The 14,486-nt window shown below is 38.8% G+C and overlaps 2 protein-coding genes across 5 annotated transcripts; both read right to left on the minus strand.

Annotated features, from left to right (window-relative positions):
- Positions 1 to 5,521: 5,521 nt before the first annotated feature.
- On the minus strand, positions 5,522 to 9,927 carry LOC102722384 (lipase-like). 3 transcript variants are annotated; one of them, XM_015835463.2, is made up of 10 exons: positions 9,601 to 9,927; positions 7,848 to 7,927; positions 7,581 to 7,646; positions 7,435 to 7,482; positions 7,259 to 7,326; positions 7,097 to 7,169; positions 6,830 to 6,991; positions 6,301 to 6,495; positions 5,890 to 5,966; positions 5,522 to 5,732 (listed from the first exon to the last, which is right to left on the minus strand). In XM_015835463.2, the coding sequence occupies exons 1-10, from the start codon at positions 9,725 to 9,727 to the stop codon at positions 5,540 to 5,542; spliced, it is 1,089 nt and encodes a 362-aa protein (XP_015690949.1). In that variant the 5' UTR covers positions 9,728 to 9,927; the 3' UTR covers positions 5,522 to 5,539. The 3 variants fall into 3 exon arrangements, with proteins under 3 accessions (XP_015690949.1, XP_015690950.1, XP_015690951.1); XM_015835464.2 differs by having other exon boundaries at positions 7,848 to 7,974; positions 9,601 to 9,678; XM_015835465.2 differs by lacking the exon at positions 7,848 to 7,927 and having other exon boundaries at positions 9,601 to 9,680.
- Positions 9,928 to 10,832: 905 nt separating this feature from the next.
- LOC102710568 (E3 ubiquitin-protein ligase SRFP1) lies at positions 10,833 to 13,823 on the minus strand. 2 transcript variants are annotated; one of them, XM_015835466.2, is made up of 13 exons: positions 13,350 to 13,823; positions 13,126 to 13,213; positions 12,998 to 13,036; positions 12,872 to 12,904; positions 12,691 to 12,768; positions 12,564 to 12,607; positions 12,290 to 12,330; positions 12,058 to 12,140; positions 11,861 to 11,952; positions 11,660 to 11,729; positions 11,330 to 11,368; positions 11,208 to 11,233; positions 10,833 to 11,135 (listed from the first exon to the last, which is right to left on the minus strand). In XM_015835466.2, the coding sequence occupies exons 1-13, from the start codon at positions 13,400 to 13,402 to the stop codon at positions 11,108 to 11,110; spliced, it is 714 nt and encodes a 237-aa protein (XP_015690952.1). In that variant the 5' UTR covers positions 13,403 to 13,823; the 3' UTR covers positions 10,833 to 11,107. The 2 variants fall into 2 exon arrangements, with proteins under 2 accessions (XP_015690952.1, XP_006650078.1); XM_006650015.2 differs by having other exon boundaries at positions 10,833 to 11,233; positions 13,350 to 13,805.
- Between the last annotated feature and the right edge of the window lie 663 nt (positions 13,824 to 14,486).

Below are 14,486 nucleotides of genomic sequence, written 5' to 3' on the forward strand. Positions count from 1 at the left end.
CAAAATATTTAATAATTATATAATTTTTTACTAAGATGAATGGTCAAGCTCACATCCAAAAGTCAATAGCGTTAAATAAAAAAATGACGGGTATTTGTTTTCATGAAATGTGTTGCCCATCTTTTTTTCACTAGTGAATATTTACATGGTTGTCCATTTAGATTTAATTATTTTAAATATTCAAAAGTTTAAGGAGTAATTTGCAAAAATCATAATGTACTTAGGGGCAATAGCGAATTCACTGCCACCACTATCTTCTTACAATGAATATAGATATAGTTCTCGACATACGTGGATCAACATATATAGTGGAGTAATTAGGTTAAAACAACAAATACTAGTGCACACTTGCACATGAATGATTTCGAAACACAATTATAACGTTAATTATTCCTTATGATCCACATAATATATTAATTGTACACAATCCAAACACTAACACACGCTACTATTTACGTGCACCTGCAGGATGACAATACATAGTACATATGTAAAGGCAAATCGAGAGGTTCAGTAATGAGTTTCTCATATTAAAACATGCACAACTTACTCATATTAAAACATGCATAACTGCATAACTTATATATGTACTTCGATTTGACTTTTTTCTTGCAATATTTGATCATTTGTCTTATTCAAAAAATTATAGAAATATCATTTATTTTTCTTGTGAGTTACTTTATTATCGAAAGAACTTTAAGCATGACTTATTATTTTTTATACTTGTACTAAGTTTTTAAATAAGACAATGGTTAAACGTTTAAAAAAAATCAAACATCTTATATTATGAAACAGAGGTAGTAGTTGACATAATTAGTTGCGGTGAGTATAAACTAAAGTATTTCACTTTGCTATTTGTGGTATCTACGGGGAACAATTTATAACGAAATGGCTCAGTCATCCCCTTGAAATCCGTACTATTATGTGTACGAGTCTCTCTTGTCAATATCCAGATCCACACGTGCAGGCGAGCTCTGGTGCCAGATTTTGTCATTTTTTTCATTTTTTTCTATCATTTTGTTGGATTTCTTGATCCACTTTCTGATGGTTCCATTGTAAAAAGATTTATTCACTTATGTTCTTTGTTTGATTTGATCTGTTGGGTAGAATACCGTATTGATTGAGTGATTTTTTGTGCTCACTTTACTTGGTTGCTTCACTAATTACTTAATTGTTTGGTTTTGTACTTGACAAACCAGCTTGATTTTTTTACTTATCTAAGTAATTAGTGTCGGTTGGGACAGCCACTACTAAAAAAAAGGGAATAACTATAGGTCCCTTTTACTACACCCGATCCTACAAGCAATGACGGATCTAGGATACTTCTTTCACCTTTAGCCCTCTCCCCCCCCCCCCCTCTTCTTCCCCTCCCCTCTATTTTTCACATGGGAACAATGAAGCCATTTTCTGATAGTAACATAATCCTAAAAACTGGAAAATGCTGATACTACCTTACGCCTTACAATTTCTTTTATAATAGGAAAACTAGCCGGTGACCTAAAAGACATTGTGTCAAAAATGACAATATTCTCTATACATCGCTAAGAAAGAAAGATATAGAATATTCTAGCTCTTCTACGTAGGCCGCGTTCGTTCACCTCTCCAGGTTAACTTAACGTCCTCGTTTTCCGCACGCACATTTTCCGAACTGCTAAACGGTGTATTTTTTACAAAAATCTTTTATAGGAAAGTTGTTTTAAAAATCATATTAATCTATTTTATATTTTTTAATAATTAATTAATTAATTAATCATGTACTAATTTATTACTACGTTTTTCGTGTCGGGTAAGTTAACTTGCCCATGCTTCTACCGAACACGGCCACAATCCACCTGCTTAGTTGAGAATCCCTGATTTTGAAACCTTTGGTCTCAAGTTTGCTTCACTCTCATCCTAATTAAAGACATGAGGTACACACAACTGTTGCCAATGTGGACACTTGAGCATACTAACCATGGATCCAAACATGAAAAACAAAAGTGGAAAGCGATACAATGTGCACTGGTGATGCTTATCAGCTTTAGAGGAGACCAGGTCATAAAGCGACACCACCTTTTCATGCCCATGTCCAGGGCACACATTAGCCACTAGCATTACTATGTTTCTTGACATCACAAAAAATATAAACAAAGAATATAGTTTGAATATATTAGGACAAAAATGTAGCATCTGAGGTTCTCATTTAAAGTGACCTCTCCTTTCACGTGTTGCTAGGATGACAACTTGAAAGCTTGTTGATACACGAAGATGAGTGGTCAAGATGGGCACAAGAAGATAAGATGCTACTGTGCTTACAGAACGATGCATCATCAACCTGAATAATGACATCAATTGTAGACTTTGGTCTTGTCTAAAAATATCAAGTAAAAGAAGAACAGAGATTTTGTTAATTTTTTTAGCAGTTATTAGTGATACTTTATAAAAGAAAATTAATTGTCAAAATTTACATGGAGGTCATTTAAAAAACTAATTAACATGTCTTATATTTCTTAATAGAGAAAGTAAATTTGCCTTGGATTATGTAACAGATCCAAATGTGCAATGTACAAAATGATGTAATGAAATTGGGAATCAATGGAATACTCTCCTTAAGTTGAATCATTTCATCCCTCATTTCATTTTTGTGAAACTGTGATGCCCATAATAGGTACATACATACATGTACTTAAAATGGTTCACAAATAAAATCTCTACGTTTGGCTTAACATAAAATTCCATAAAAAAACCACAGTTGAACTTAATGATATCACACATCTCTGAATTTTGTCACAATTTTATAAAGAAGTTAAGCATTCCAGATAAATTCTTCAACTACAAAGAAAACTAGAAATAATACAACTGAATTAGTTACCCTAGTTAGCAATGTTACCAATTAGTGACGACAAGAGTTAATCCCGCATAAAATGTTTAATTCCTATGAATTTATCACTAACCTTGCTACATAAAATGTCTAGACAAAAGCCCCTGTGTGGTATGTCTGCATGACAGATAACTGTATAGGGATTTTGCCCAACTCAAGCTATTGCACAGTTGATGCCATGCAGGTCGAAACAGTTGTGGTCACCACTCGTACGTGGTCCATCGTCAGACCGTGTCGCTAGGCTGCCAACCTTGTGGCCTCTCTAGTAGGAGCTAGTCATTTTAAGGAGTCTCATCTCGAAGGCCTAGGTTGCAAGAATGTCATTATCATCATTCTCATTGGTCACTTAGTCATCGTGTTGCCCTGCCATAGGCGGAACTACCCATTGGGTAGGTTTGGGCGATCGGCCCAACTAGAGCTCCTATCGCCCCCTAACCCCATACAAAGTTAGGGTTTAGCCTAGAAACATAGCTTGGAAAATAAACAGTCATCTCACACAAGCGCATCTCACAACAGATAGGCTTGGGCACAAAAAGACCAAGACTGGGAGACCGAACCGAATAGACCGAGATCGAGACCGAGAAATTCGGTCCCGGTCTTTGGTGGAGGAGGTGAAAGACCGATAAATTCGGTCCGGTCTTCGGGTATAGGGCTCGGGTAACCGAAATACCCAAACAAACCAAACTAATAGTGTGCGCCCCGCGAGACCGCGACTGAACTATGAATTGTGTTGTGAAATGTGGAACTATGCACTTATGCAATCTATACTTAGTTCCTCTTATTTGTAGTGCATGATATTTCTTTATCTTATAAAATGTGTCATTTTCACTGTGAAAATATGTCCCAAAAACTAGGGAGGTGCTGCCCAAATTTCCTATGATTTTTGAACTTCACTGAAATTTCGAGCACTTCGGTCAGGACCAAGACTGAGACCGAACAAGACTGAGATTGAATTTCTCGCTCTTACGTTTTTTTTAAGACTGATCGGGCCCGATTTCTCATTGATCGAATTTTCTCTGAAGACCGAAGACCGAGACCGAACCGAAGACCGAACGCCCAGGCCTAACGACATGTAGGCAGCTTAGGACACAACAAACGAGTAATGACGTCGACGCTCTAACTCCCTCTTGTCTCGCGTCTGATTGATCAAGCGAATACACGATATCAACATGCGGTGACCATAGCCCAATCACTCCATGCTTGTCAAGTGGCTAGAGCCCGTCGGCGCTCGGTCCTCGACGGCCTTCATGTTTGTTGTGTTGTGTACAATATACGTATATACTTCTTCTGTCATAAAATAACTTCATTTTTACTTCATCATACAGCTACCAATATAAAAAGCTAAAAGACTAAAATACCCTTGACTTTATCAAATCCTAATATAATTATCCGGCCCCTACTTTATCTATTCTCAATGCATTTATTTTTTTTTACTTTCGCAAACTTTAATTTAATAATTACTCAAAACTTATTTTGGGATAAAATAGAATTGCTAAAAAGACTTTATTTTGGGATGAAGGTACTATGTAGTTATCTTCTTTACTTATATATTTGATTAGTTAACTATCAAATTGAGTTATTTTTGTTAAAAAAATTGACATGTCATCCGATATCTTTGGTGTATGGTGAATTATATAATTATAGTATTATGTACGGATTATGTTTGTTTACTCTTATCGAATCCGTTTTTATTCCTGGTTCGAGTCACTCAGGTTTTCCCCTGTGTAAATCCCTTCAACCCTTCGTTCGGGTATACTCCCTAGCACTCTACTCATACCGTGGAACACGCTTGCATAGCTCGCCAACAACCCGAGGAGACCGACGGCGTGCGTGCGTCATTTCCATCTTCATGGTCGTTGCGCCATCAGAATTTCGAGCTTCAGTGAGCACCCATTAATTGTTTTAACTCCAGATTGAATGAAACCAATGTTTTGTTTGCTTCATAATTTTACGCGCTGCACTCCGGTAAAATAAAAGGTGGTACTTCATGTGCATGCAGTAATGTTGGGCATTACTATTTGTTAGATATTCAAGTTCGGTTATATACGTATAAATGCTTAGCCTTGCTTAGGAAACTGTAAAATTAAAACGTGGCTTCTATATGACTATATCTTTGTTAATTTAAAATGGGATTTTGATACTTGAGTACAGCTACAAATAAAAAATAATTATGAACTAAAACCGAATTGAACTCATTGATGTTTTGTATTGGTAATAAATAAAGATGGTGGCAAACGAGATTAAACGAGAGATGGTGTGCAGAAGATAAAAGGGATTATCCAAGTTGAACTACATGTGGTATTAACCTTATTTGTGACTTTTTTATACACGTTTTAACTACACGTGGAATTATCTAAGTTGAACTGTATTTTTCTATCCCTGAGGAGATACTATGAGGTACCACTGTTTTTTATTTAAAATTTGGTACTTTCTAAAATCGAAGGTATCAAAAGATACCAAATTTTACATAGAAACTTACCTACTGTATCTTCTCAAAAATGATAAAATTGTTATCTGTGTACACCCTTATCGTATACAAATAGACCGGTGATATGAATACCCCTAATCGATAGCCCCTAGAGTCCTCCATAGCGGTGTCCATTTCCTCCCATAGGTTCTTGACCAACGTGGAGGAATTTATGATGCTTCCAAGATCGATGTTTCCCGAAAGATTTTCTGCTAGCTCCAATCAACCTGCACACCGTGATCCGCAACGACGACATCGACGCTGGCCAGGCTCGCCGCCTGCAGGAAGAGCGTCTCGACGCTCCGGCCAAGGACGATCCTGCAGTTGCTCCAGTCGTCGGCCTCCATGTCGACGCCCAGGTAGGTCAGATGATCCGACGCGCTCCAGAACAACACAAACACGCTCCTGGAGATATACATGCAACAGGTACGAGATGACCGGAAGATGTTTTTTTTTTTAGGATCTGATGCCAGCATGCAGCTAGGCACAAGACACACTGAAACAACTGAAAATGGGGCAACAGATTAGGTGAGGATGAACCGTTTGTCCATCGTCAGATCACCTGGAGCAGTTTGGATCTTCGCCGCTGCCGTCGCAGACTTGATAGATCGTGTTGCCATCAACTTCATGTTCCCAGACCTGAAATTTCATTAAATATATTATATATGGATCATACGCAAATCCACATACGAACATTGTTTGGATGGCGATATATATAAGAGGGTGGTCTTATTGCTGCTTTCTAGTAGCCAGAAAACCATTGCAGTCAAATTCAGTTTTATACAACCACAAGTAGTTTAGAGCATTTCATAATGCTAAGATTGGAAAAAAGAGTTTTTTTTTTTTGCAGAAAAGTACTTATGATGCAGTTTAGTCCAATGTGAATAAATAAGAACAAACGTTGTGAGTGTATGGGCAGTTGGGCACGGTTTAATAGTAGCAAGTTTTCTGTGTTATGCAGGAGCTAGCATACCTCTCTTGGGAAGTGATGGTATGTTTGATCTGGAAAGATGAAAAAATATGGGGGCAAATGCGGCACAATGTCATGCTCATGTGTCACTCGAATTGCATTGGGCACATATTTGGCGAAGTAGGACGCAAATGCGGCATTGCCAACACGCGGCTGCCCAAAAGTCATCAGGTAAACGTTGTTGCCTCCATGGGTAATCTGTAAATGTAGAAAGCATTTCAGAGAGTAATGATGCATCGGTGAAAGAATATTTAGTGTTGAAACAAGGCATCTTGTTATAACATCATGCTGAAAAGAGGATTATCTAAGAAGCATCACAAACATGCAAAGTTAGTGAAAATTACATTACATTACATTACATGCAGATTTTCTGAATTATTACAGTTTGTACTTCTATTGGGCTGTTCGTTATAATTGTCGTGGAATTTATCCGGATTTCCTTTACTGATGATTCTAAGATAATCTTGACATATATGAAGGTATCACTGCGTCTAAATTCTTGGAGTATTTGTTAAATCTTAATGGCACTTACCGCAAGATCAAGTGCACAGAAAGAAGCAAGGGCTCCTCCCATGGAATGCCCTGTAACTATTATCCTAATATCTCCATATAACTTCCTCGCCTTGCGAACGGCGTTTCCGATGGCTGGACGTAAAATTGTATTATTGTAAGAAGAGTAAAATCCAGTGTGGACCTTTAACCAGAGTAAAAATCTCATCAGATGAAAAACGAAATAAACAAGGTGTGTCCTATTTTTCAGAAAAAGTACAGTTGTGTCAACAATGTCAGCGGCAAAAACCTTTGCATTGGGCATGTCTGGGTTGTTGAGATCAACTTGCTTCCATAGCATGTCTTTAATCCAATTCTGTACACTGAGCAGAAAAACTTTAGCCCGTAAATATAGAACGTCAAGCCACTAAGCATAATCAGTAATTAAAGGTGTGTGCAGTTATTTCAGAACCTGTTCTCTTGAGTTCCCCTGATTGAAACAATGATAGAATTGAGACTATGATCGACACCAACAAATGCCTGTGACATTGTTCAATGCCATGTAGTTTAGTTTATTATTTTAATGGAATATTGATGAGATTAGTGCTCGGAATTATATCGTAGAACAGTATTAGCATCTAGATAGACCTGCAAGCAGTTCTGTACATCCACGATTAAACATCTCATCTCAAAGCCCTGTTTCGAAAAATAAGCGCCCACATCAAATTAAATTTAAATGGTGATCAAACTGAAACAGTTAAGGCACTGAACTCTTGGATATCAAAATATCTTACTTGGATTAAGTCATTGCATTTCGAGCAGGTCCACGTATAGAGCTCTGTTAGATCTGTCATATAAACCTGTACAATGGGGAAATAATAGAGGGTAACTTCGTTTCGAGAGAAAAAGAATAAGCTGGTAATGGAAATAGCTATATGAATGGCTCTATTAAGTGCAAGATACAATGTATGCATGAACTGTACCAAAAATATGGAGAAAAAATCGATCCAATGGGCACTATGTATGGCATAGTGAGGAAGGATAAGGTGATGATAACTTACAGCTGAAGCATACTCCACAATAGTTTTGGCAAGTGTAAGGTTAAAACCAAAGCTCTGCTCACTGTTCTGAGCACTGGATTCTGTGAAGATTGGAACATCTGTCTTATAGGCATGCTGATAACTTTATCTAAAAAGAATTGGGTTTGTGATATGTGCAAGCTCAATTATACATCATACTCATTACCAATAAATGCTATCAGACAAGAATTAGAACACGAGTAAACATTAGTGGTACATTTTTGTGTATTCCCTTGGTAGCCTGGGTGATGAAAGCAATATTCTTGCTATTTTGAAGCTACAACTTTTTTATAAAAAAAACATTTGTGCCCTTTAAAAGGTTCTGGAAAAATATATATATATAAAGAATGCTAACATGTCAGCAGATCAAGAAATTTATGAAAAATATAAGGACATTACTGTAGAAAAAACTGAACATTTGCCTTACAATAGATGAAATAATTATTTAAAAACTGGCCACAAATTGTCATTCTTGTTCAGGCCATTAGATGATAGAACTGAGATATATACGATGGCATTTCAAGGTTCAACTCATACGTGCAAATTATCCATTTTACTTGTAAACAGTACTATGTACAGTGTACTCCGTATTGTGTAGTATACAATGTTATGAAACAACGGGGGTCATTGTTTGATTTTTCTTTTCCTGAAAAACCAAATTTTGCAAAAAAAATATTTGTAAATAAAACTGTTATATATGTGTCCTCAGCGATATAAAAGCAAAATGCTAAAAAATAAACTACAATAAAAACCCTCAAATCAACTCCAGCTATAATATTGAAAATTAAAATTTGGCTTAGAAAGATGAGGGCGATACTAGAGGCATTTTGGACTTTAGACATCTCTGGTACACAATTTATATTTGCCCTTATGGGTAGATCAATGTTACCGTAAAAAACACCCAATTTCTCTCTTCTCCTACAAGTGGCATAGTCAACATCAGTATTATTTGTGTGTAATCGTAGAAACAATAGTCAACATTATAAATTAGTATCTTGTAGAAACAATAGCCAGCATTACTGTCTTCCGGAAATAACCACGCGGTAGTAGGCTAGTTGCGATTTGATATGTTCACGAAAGACAAGTAGCGCAAAGACTATGACTGCTTCAGTATGGAAAAAGGATCGATGTAATTAACCATGAACCGCTGAAAAACATAACTAATCTACTGCTTCCTCAGTCCAAAAGCATGAGGATATCAAGGCTTTAAATTTTATCCAACCACACGTGAACATCTCCATCTATCTACTCGTCTCAACCATCCATTAATTAACTTTCCCACTTTATTAATCTCTATCGATCACAACTTTTCATTCGCCAACCTTAATCTCTCTGAGAAAAAAAAAACTCCAAACACTCTAGTTGGACAAAGGGAGTACAGGTTTTTTTGGTATATTTACAAACAATAAATAATCTGTAAATAAAATTTTATATATGTATTCTTTACGATATAAAAGTTGGGGCTAAAAGATAGAATTTGGTGAATAAAAACTTTAAAATCAATTTTAAATTTAAAGCTAAAATTTAAACTTTGGTTTATAAGTCTAAACAGAAACGAAAAGATTGTTGTAAGTTTAGAATCAGCACATTACAAATCAAAATATAAAAATTCGCCTCAATCATCGTCTCTCATAAAATGGGACTAAAGCGATGAAGAGAACCCAGTCCATCAGTCGAGCGGCAAGTGAGTAGATCAGTAGATCAGCCTGAACCGGAGACGAGATTAATTAATTACCTTTTGCTGCTGCTGCTGCTACGGATCCATGCGGTGGGCGGGATGCCGCGGCGGGGATGATGAGCACCAAGAGCATCGCCGCCGCCGCCGACGACGACGACGACCACCACCACCTCCGCCTCTCCATATGCCCGCGCCGCGCGCGCACCTCCGCTACTGAATTGGTGAAATTAGAGCGAGTGAGAAAAGAAAGAAAATGGAGCGAACGAAACTGGGAGGAGGATTGCAGGAAGAGAGAAATCGGGGGAAGGCAGGAGAAATTTGCAGCTGTGATGTGATGATCAGTGTGGCCGCCTTAATGAGGAGGGCCCGGGCTGACTGACTGACTGTCGCTTTCACGCCATGGTGATCTCATCAGAGCTCGAGCTCCAGACGAGATGTCTAAAGGTTTTGACAAAGGAGGGGTGACGTATTTTCAAATAAAATATAATTTATAAATTATATTATATATATATATATATATGTATATTCTTAGCAATCTATAAGTTAAAGTTAAAAAATAAACTAGGATAAAAAGAACCTAAAATTTATTTCAATTTAAAGTTAAAATTTTAAATTTTGACTTATAAACATAATAAGTGAGGGGGCTGAAAGAGAAGTTAGCTGGTGAAAATATGAATGTTAGGTATTCTGGTCTCTAATTTCTTGGTTATGCAACATATTCTAGCACCAGCATATATCTTACAGTTAAATTAACTAACGCCAAACAAAAAATTGAAGGAAATATATCTCAATAATAAATTTAGGAATATATATATATATATATATATATATATATATATATAATATGCATTGATCTATAGATAAATCTAAGATAACGTCACTAAGATACAAAAGCAGTTTCTCTATAAGCTCAACGTTAGGTCCGTAGTTCTATGATATACCATTTTATATTTATATTTTTTTTAGATTTGTTTGGTAAAAGCAACCATAGCTTTACAGAATTAAATAAAGAAAATATTTAAACTAAGGTTGCAAGTTAAGTAGTCGCGGGCTAAGCCCACTCCTCAAGTCCATCGTCTTCAGATGTTTCACAGCCAAATGTGACCTCAACCTCAACAAAGGCATCGTTTTTTCGCGGCCCAGAAAAAGAACAAAATTGACAGGTTTTAGTGTTTGGGGGCTATGCTTTATCTGCATACCGATAAAATTGGGCCCATCCCTAACCCTTGTTCAGAATGGACAAACGTTTATTTGCATACCAATAAAATATTTCAGCTTGCTGTTACATGGAAGATAAAACGTGTCATTCGCGTACAAAGATTTCATCCCTGCAGTTCATGTTGGACTGAAATACACTTGGCTAGTAATAATAAGAGCCAGCCACTACAGAATAGTAGTATACTCTCCGTCCAGAAAAAAAAAACTAATTTCTATAGACGACAAGATATTCATACTAATCCACAGATTTTGATTTTTTTTTTTTTTTGGACGGAGGGAGTACATGAGTATGCTGCTGCTGTAGTGACAGTAAGTATCTGCAGCTAAACTAAAAAAAAAAAAACAATTAAGCAGGGAGCACCGGGGCAGCCACCCTGCAGGTGTTGCGAGACTGGCAATGGCAGCACTTGTGGCCTGCCACCCTCGAGTACACCTGCGTCGTGTCCCTGCAGTCGTTGCACACGATCCATCCCTACGCCACCAACAGACGACGCCAATGGCGTTAGCGCCACCATGGCATTGTATTATAATATCATACAGGATGCACGGCTGGTGGCAGGCAGCTTACCTTTCCCATGTAATCTATGTGCAGCATATTTGCCTCAATCTGCAGAGGTTAACAAAATAAGCTTATTACGATAGAATTCAGAAGAAGAAAAATGAATGTTGGTGAAACTACTACAGGTCAGAAACATTTCTAATGTGTAATTCAGATGATGAGCCCTCGTCTGGTTTATTTTCATCTTTGCATATCATTTCTATCGTTGTTTGTGTTCATTTTCTATTTACCATTTCTGAAACTAGAACAGGTTTTATTAAATTCTGAAGATAAACTATAATCGTAACTTGCAGTGGAGTGTTAAGGAAGCTCACCAAGAAAAATTAATACAATACATACCTCGGCATCCAAAGCCCTCAAGAACTTGTCCATGTCAAAGATAGGCATCGAACATATAGGACAAGAGAACCTACAAGGGGTATCAGCATCCAAGAAGAACAAGATCACACGAAAGAGATGACTGATCTAGCACACAACAAAAGAAAGAAAGAAAGAAAGAAAACAACGGTATGAAAACAGATCAACAGCATGGGCAATTACTTGTCGTGCTTCAACATCTCATGGAAGCATTGCAAGTGCATCGTGTGCCCACATCTGAGGACAGACGTCTCCCTTAGAGAATCGAACAGATACTGCATTGGGATAACGACAGGTTTGCACATAAGTAAGTGGCTGCGCTTCTTGAATGGGCACTACACAGAAGGCAGCTCCACGGTCAGCTCTGACAGAAGGCACACCTCGTAACAGATGGGGCAGTTGTTCTTCATCGAGTTCTCGATGCAGCAATGCTTATCCCGCAGGCTAACCGAGTAGCACGATCCTGTTGTTTCAACCGACAAAAATGGAATCGAAAGAATCAGACTAAACCATTTCACTTAGTAAAAAATGGTAATTTGGGATTGCCGGATTGAGCTTTTTTATCATCCTTGAAAATGGTAATTTCAGTACCGAGAGTAAGAGCATACTCACCACATTTTTCGCAATGGAAGAAGTTCTCCTGCCCTCCAACTCTACCGAAACGCATCACAATTTGAGTCAGCTCAGCAAATTTGAAAAGGAAGTTGTCTCAGGTTTTCCTAGTACATTACTTCTTTAAAATACAGTACATAGTACAAACAGTCACAACAGATATTTTTAAAAAATTTCGAGATATGTAACCACAATTTATTAACACTATATCAAACCATTTGATTACTTCTAAAATTTAAATGAATTCAAGATGGACAGCTAAAACATACAGTACCTGCAGATGCCGCAATCTTTGCAATGGAAGTGCTCCCTGTCAACCTGCAGAACTCCACCAGCATCTCATCAGCAACCAAACCAAACCACCAAATCCAGCAATCAAGCAAGCAGCATCTGCATCTCACATCGTCGTCGAGGAATTTGCACTCCCTGCAGAAGTACTCCCCCATGCAGACGCCGCAGTTGCAGCAAACCTGCGCAACCTGGTCACCATAAAAAAAAAAATCAGCTCGGCCGGCTCTGCAATCAGAAACAAAACCTGACCTCCAAAGAAGCAGAAATGGAGGCAATGGCGGTCGCACTAACCGGCTGCTCGGTGTCGCAGACGAGACAGATGACCTGATGCAGAGCAAAGACCCAAGATAAGATTTTCTTTTTTTCAGATCAAGAAGGAAAAAAAGGCCAAGATAGAATCGATGTTGGAGCATGGACCGATTCAACCGCGTGGCGATCGAGCTCGTGGCCGTCTTTCTGATCCAGGAAGAACAAGGGAGCGCATCAGAACAAGAAAAGAAAAAACGAAGAAGAATCAGGATTGGTGAAGCTGCGTGTGCACGAACCGTGGACTCGTTGTGGCAATGGCGGCAGTGGAAGACGTCGTTGCAGCAGGGCGCCCGGATCCTGCACCTCCTCCGGTAGTGCTTGCATCTGAACACGCGCGCCATGGAGCTCTCTCCTCAGTAGTAGAACCCAAAAGGGAAAAAAAAACTTTTTTTTCTTGTCCAAGAACAGCAACAGAACAAGGAGCAGGAGCAGGAGCAGGAGCAGGAGCAGAGTGAATTACCCGAACCCCATCTTGCCGAATCCGTGGCGAGCAGCCGCGTCGTCGAGCTCCATCGGCGGCCGGCCCGCGGCGAGATCCGACGAGCCTCCTTTCCTCGCTCCCGCTCGGTCGCGCTGCAGTGTTGCGGCGCGGCGCCAAGGGGAGGAGAGAGAACTTTTATAGTGAAGCGAGCTGAGCTACCGAGTTGCCGAGAATGGCAAGAAAATGGCAGTTGGGGATTGGGTCGCCGTCGTGCGTCAGAGCCACCCACAGCAAGTAACTGTACCGTAAAAGGAAAGCTGCAGTCTGCACTCTGCAAATGCTGTGCTGCTCCTATTTGGAGTACACAACCTCTCTGTCTCTACGTTTGTTCTTGTTTGTCCTCGGTGTTATTTGTTGCCACTGATACAAGAGTCTCACTGTACTGTAAGCTTATATATTTAGATCTGTAATGATATCATCATTGTGGAAGATGATACGAACTCAGGTTGCTAACGAGAAGTCTTAAATGCGACCGGTTTGTTTACAACTTCTCATCGTCACGTTTCTGCACATCAGCTTGGGGAATTCAGAGCTCTTTTGGGGTGTTCTTTAGCCTATCAAGACGCAATGGCCTTTGCATTTTCTTTCTGAGCTTTCAAGAAATATACTATAAATATAAACCATCAAGGTTGGGTTTGGGTTGGGTTGGGTTGAGGAGGTGGCGTGCAGGTAGATCAAAGTGACATGCCGCCCGCTCCCGATCACCACCAACTGTGATCAAGATGACGATTCCTTGCTTCCTCCTGCAGTTCAACTCTGAGAACCACTCATCAACCCCATGGGAAGTGGCAGATCCGACGGCCAACACGCTGCAAGGGTTTGGCATGCATCCACACTTCTCTACCCTAGCTCAAGAGTAAATTTGTTTCTTTCAAACTCTACAGAGAGATTTTGACAACTGAGTTGAGACTATTTGGGATTTGGGAACCGAAGGTTTGTAGATCGGGTCACAGACTCACAGTTGCCAAAATTTATATGATCACAAGCCAGGGGGCTCTAGTTCCCAAAGAGTCTCCAATTCAGTAGCTACAGAATTAAACTCTGTTTAGGAAGTTTTAACTTATTTATATGCTCACGAGGACCTCTTCAGAACACAAAATTTTCACATAAAATTTT

This window comes from Oryza brachyantha, chromosome 3, assembly GCF_000231095.2.
Source record: "Oryza brachyantha chromosome 3, ObraRS2, whole genome shotgun sequence".
Classification (NCBI taxonomy): Eukaryota; Viridiplantae; Streptophyta; class Magnoliopsida; order Poales; family Poaceae; genus Oryza; species Oryza brachyantha.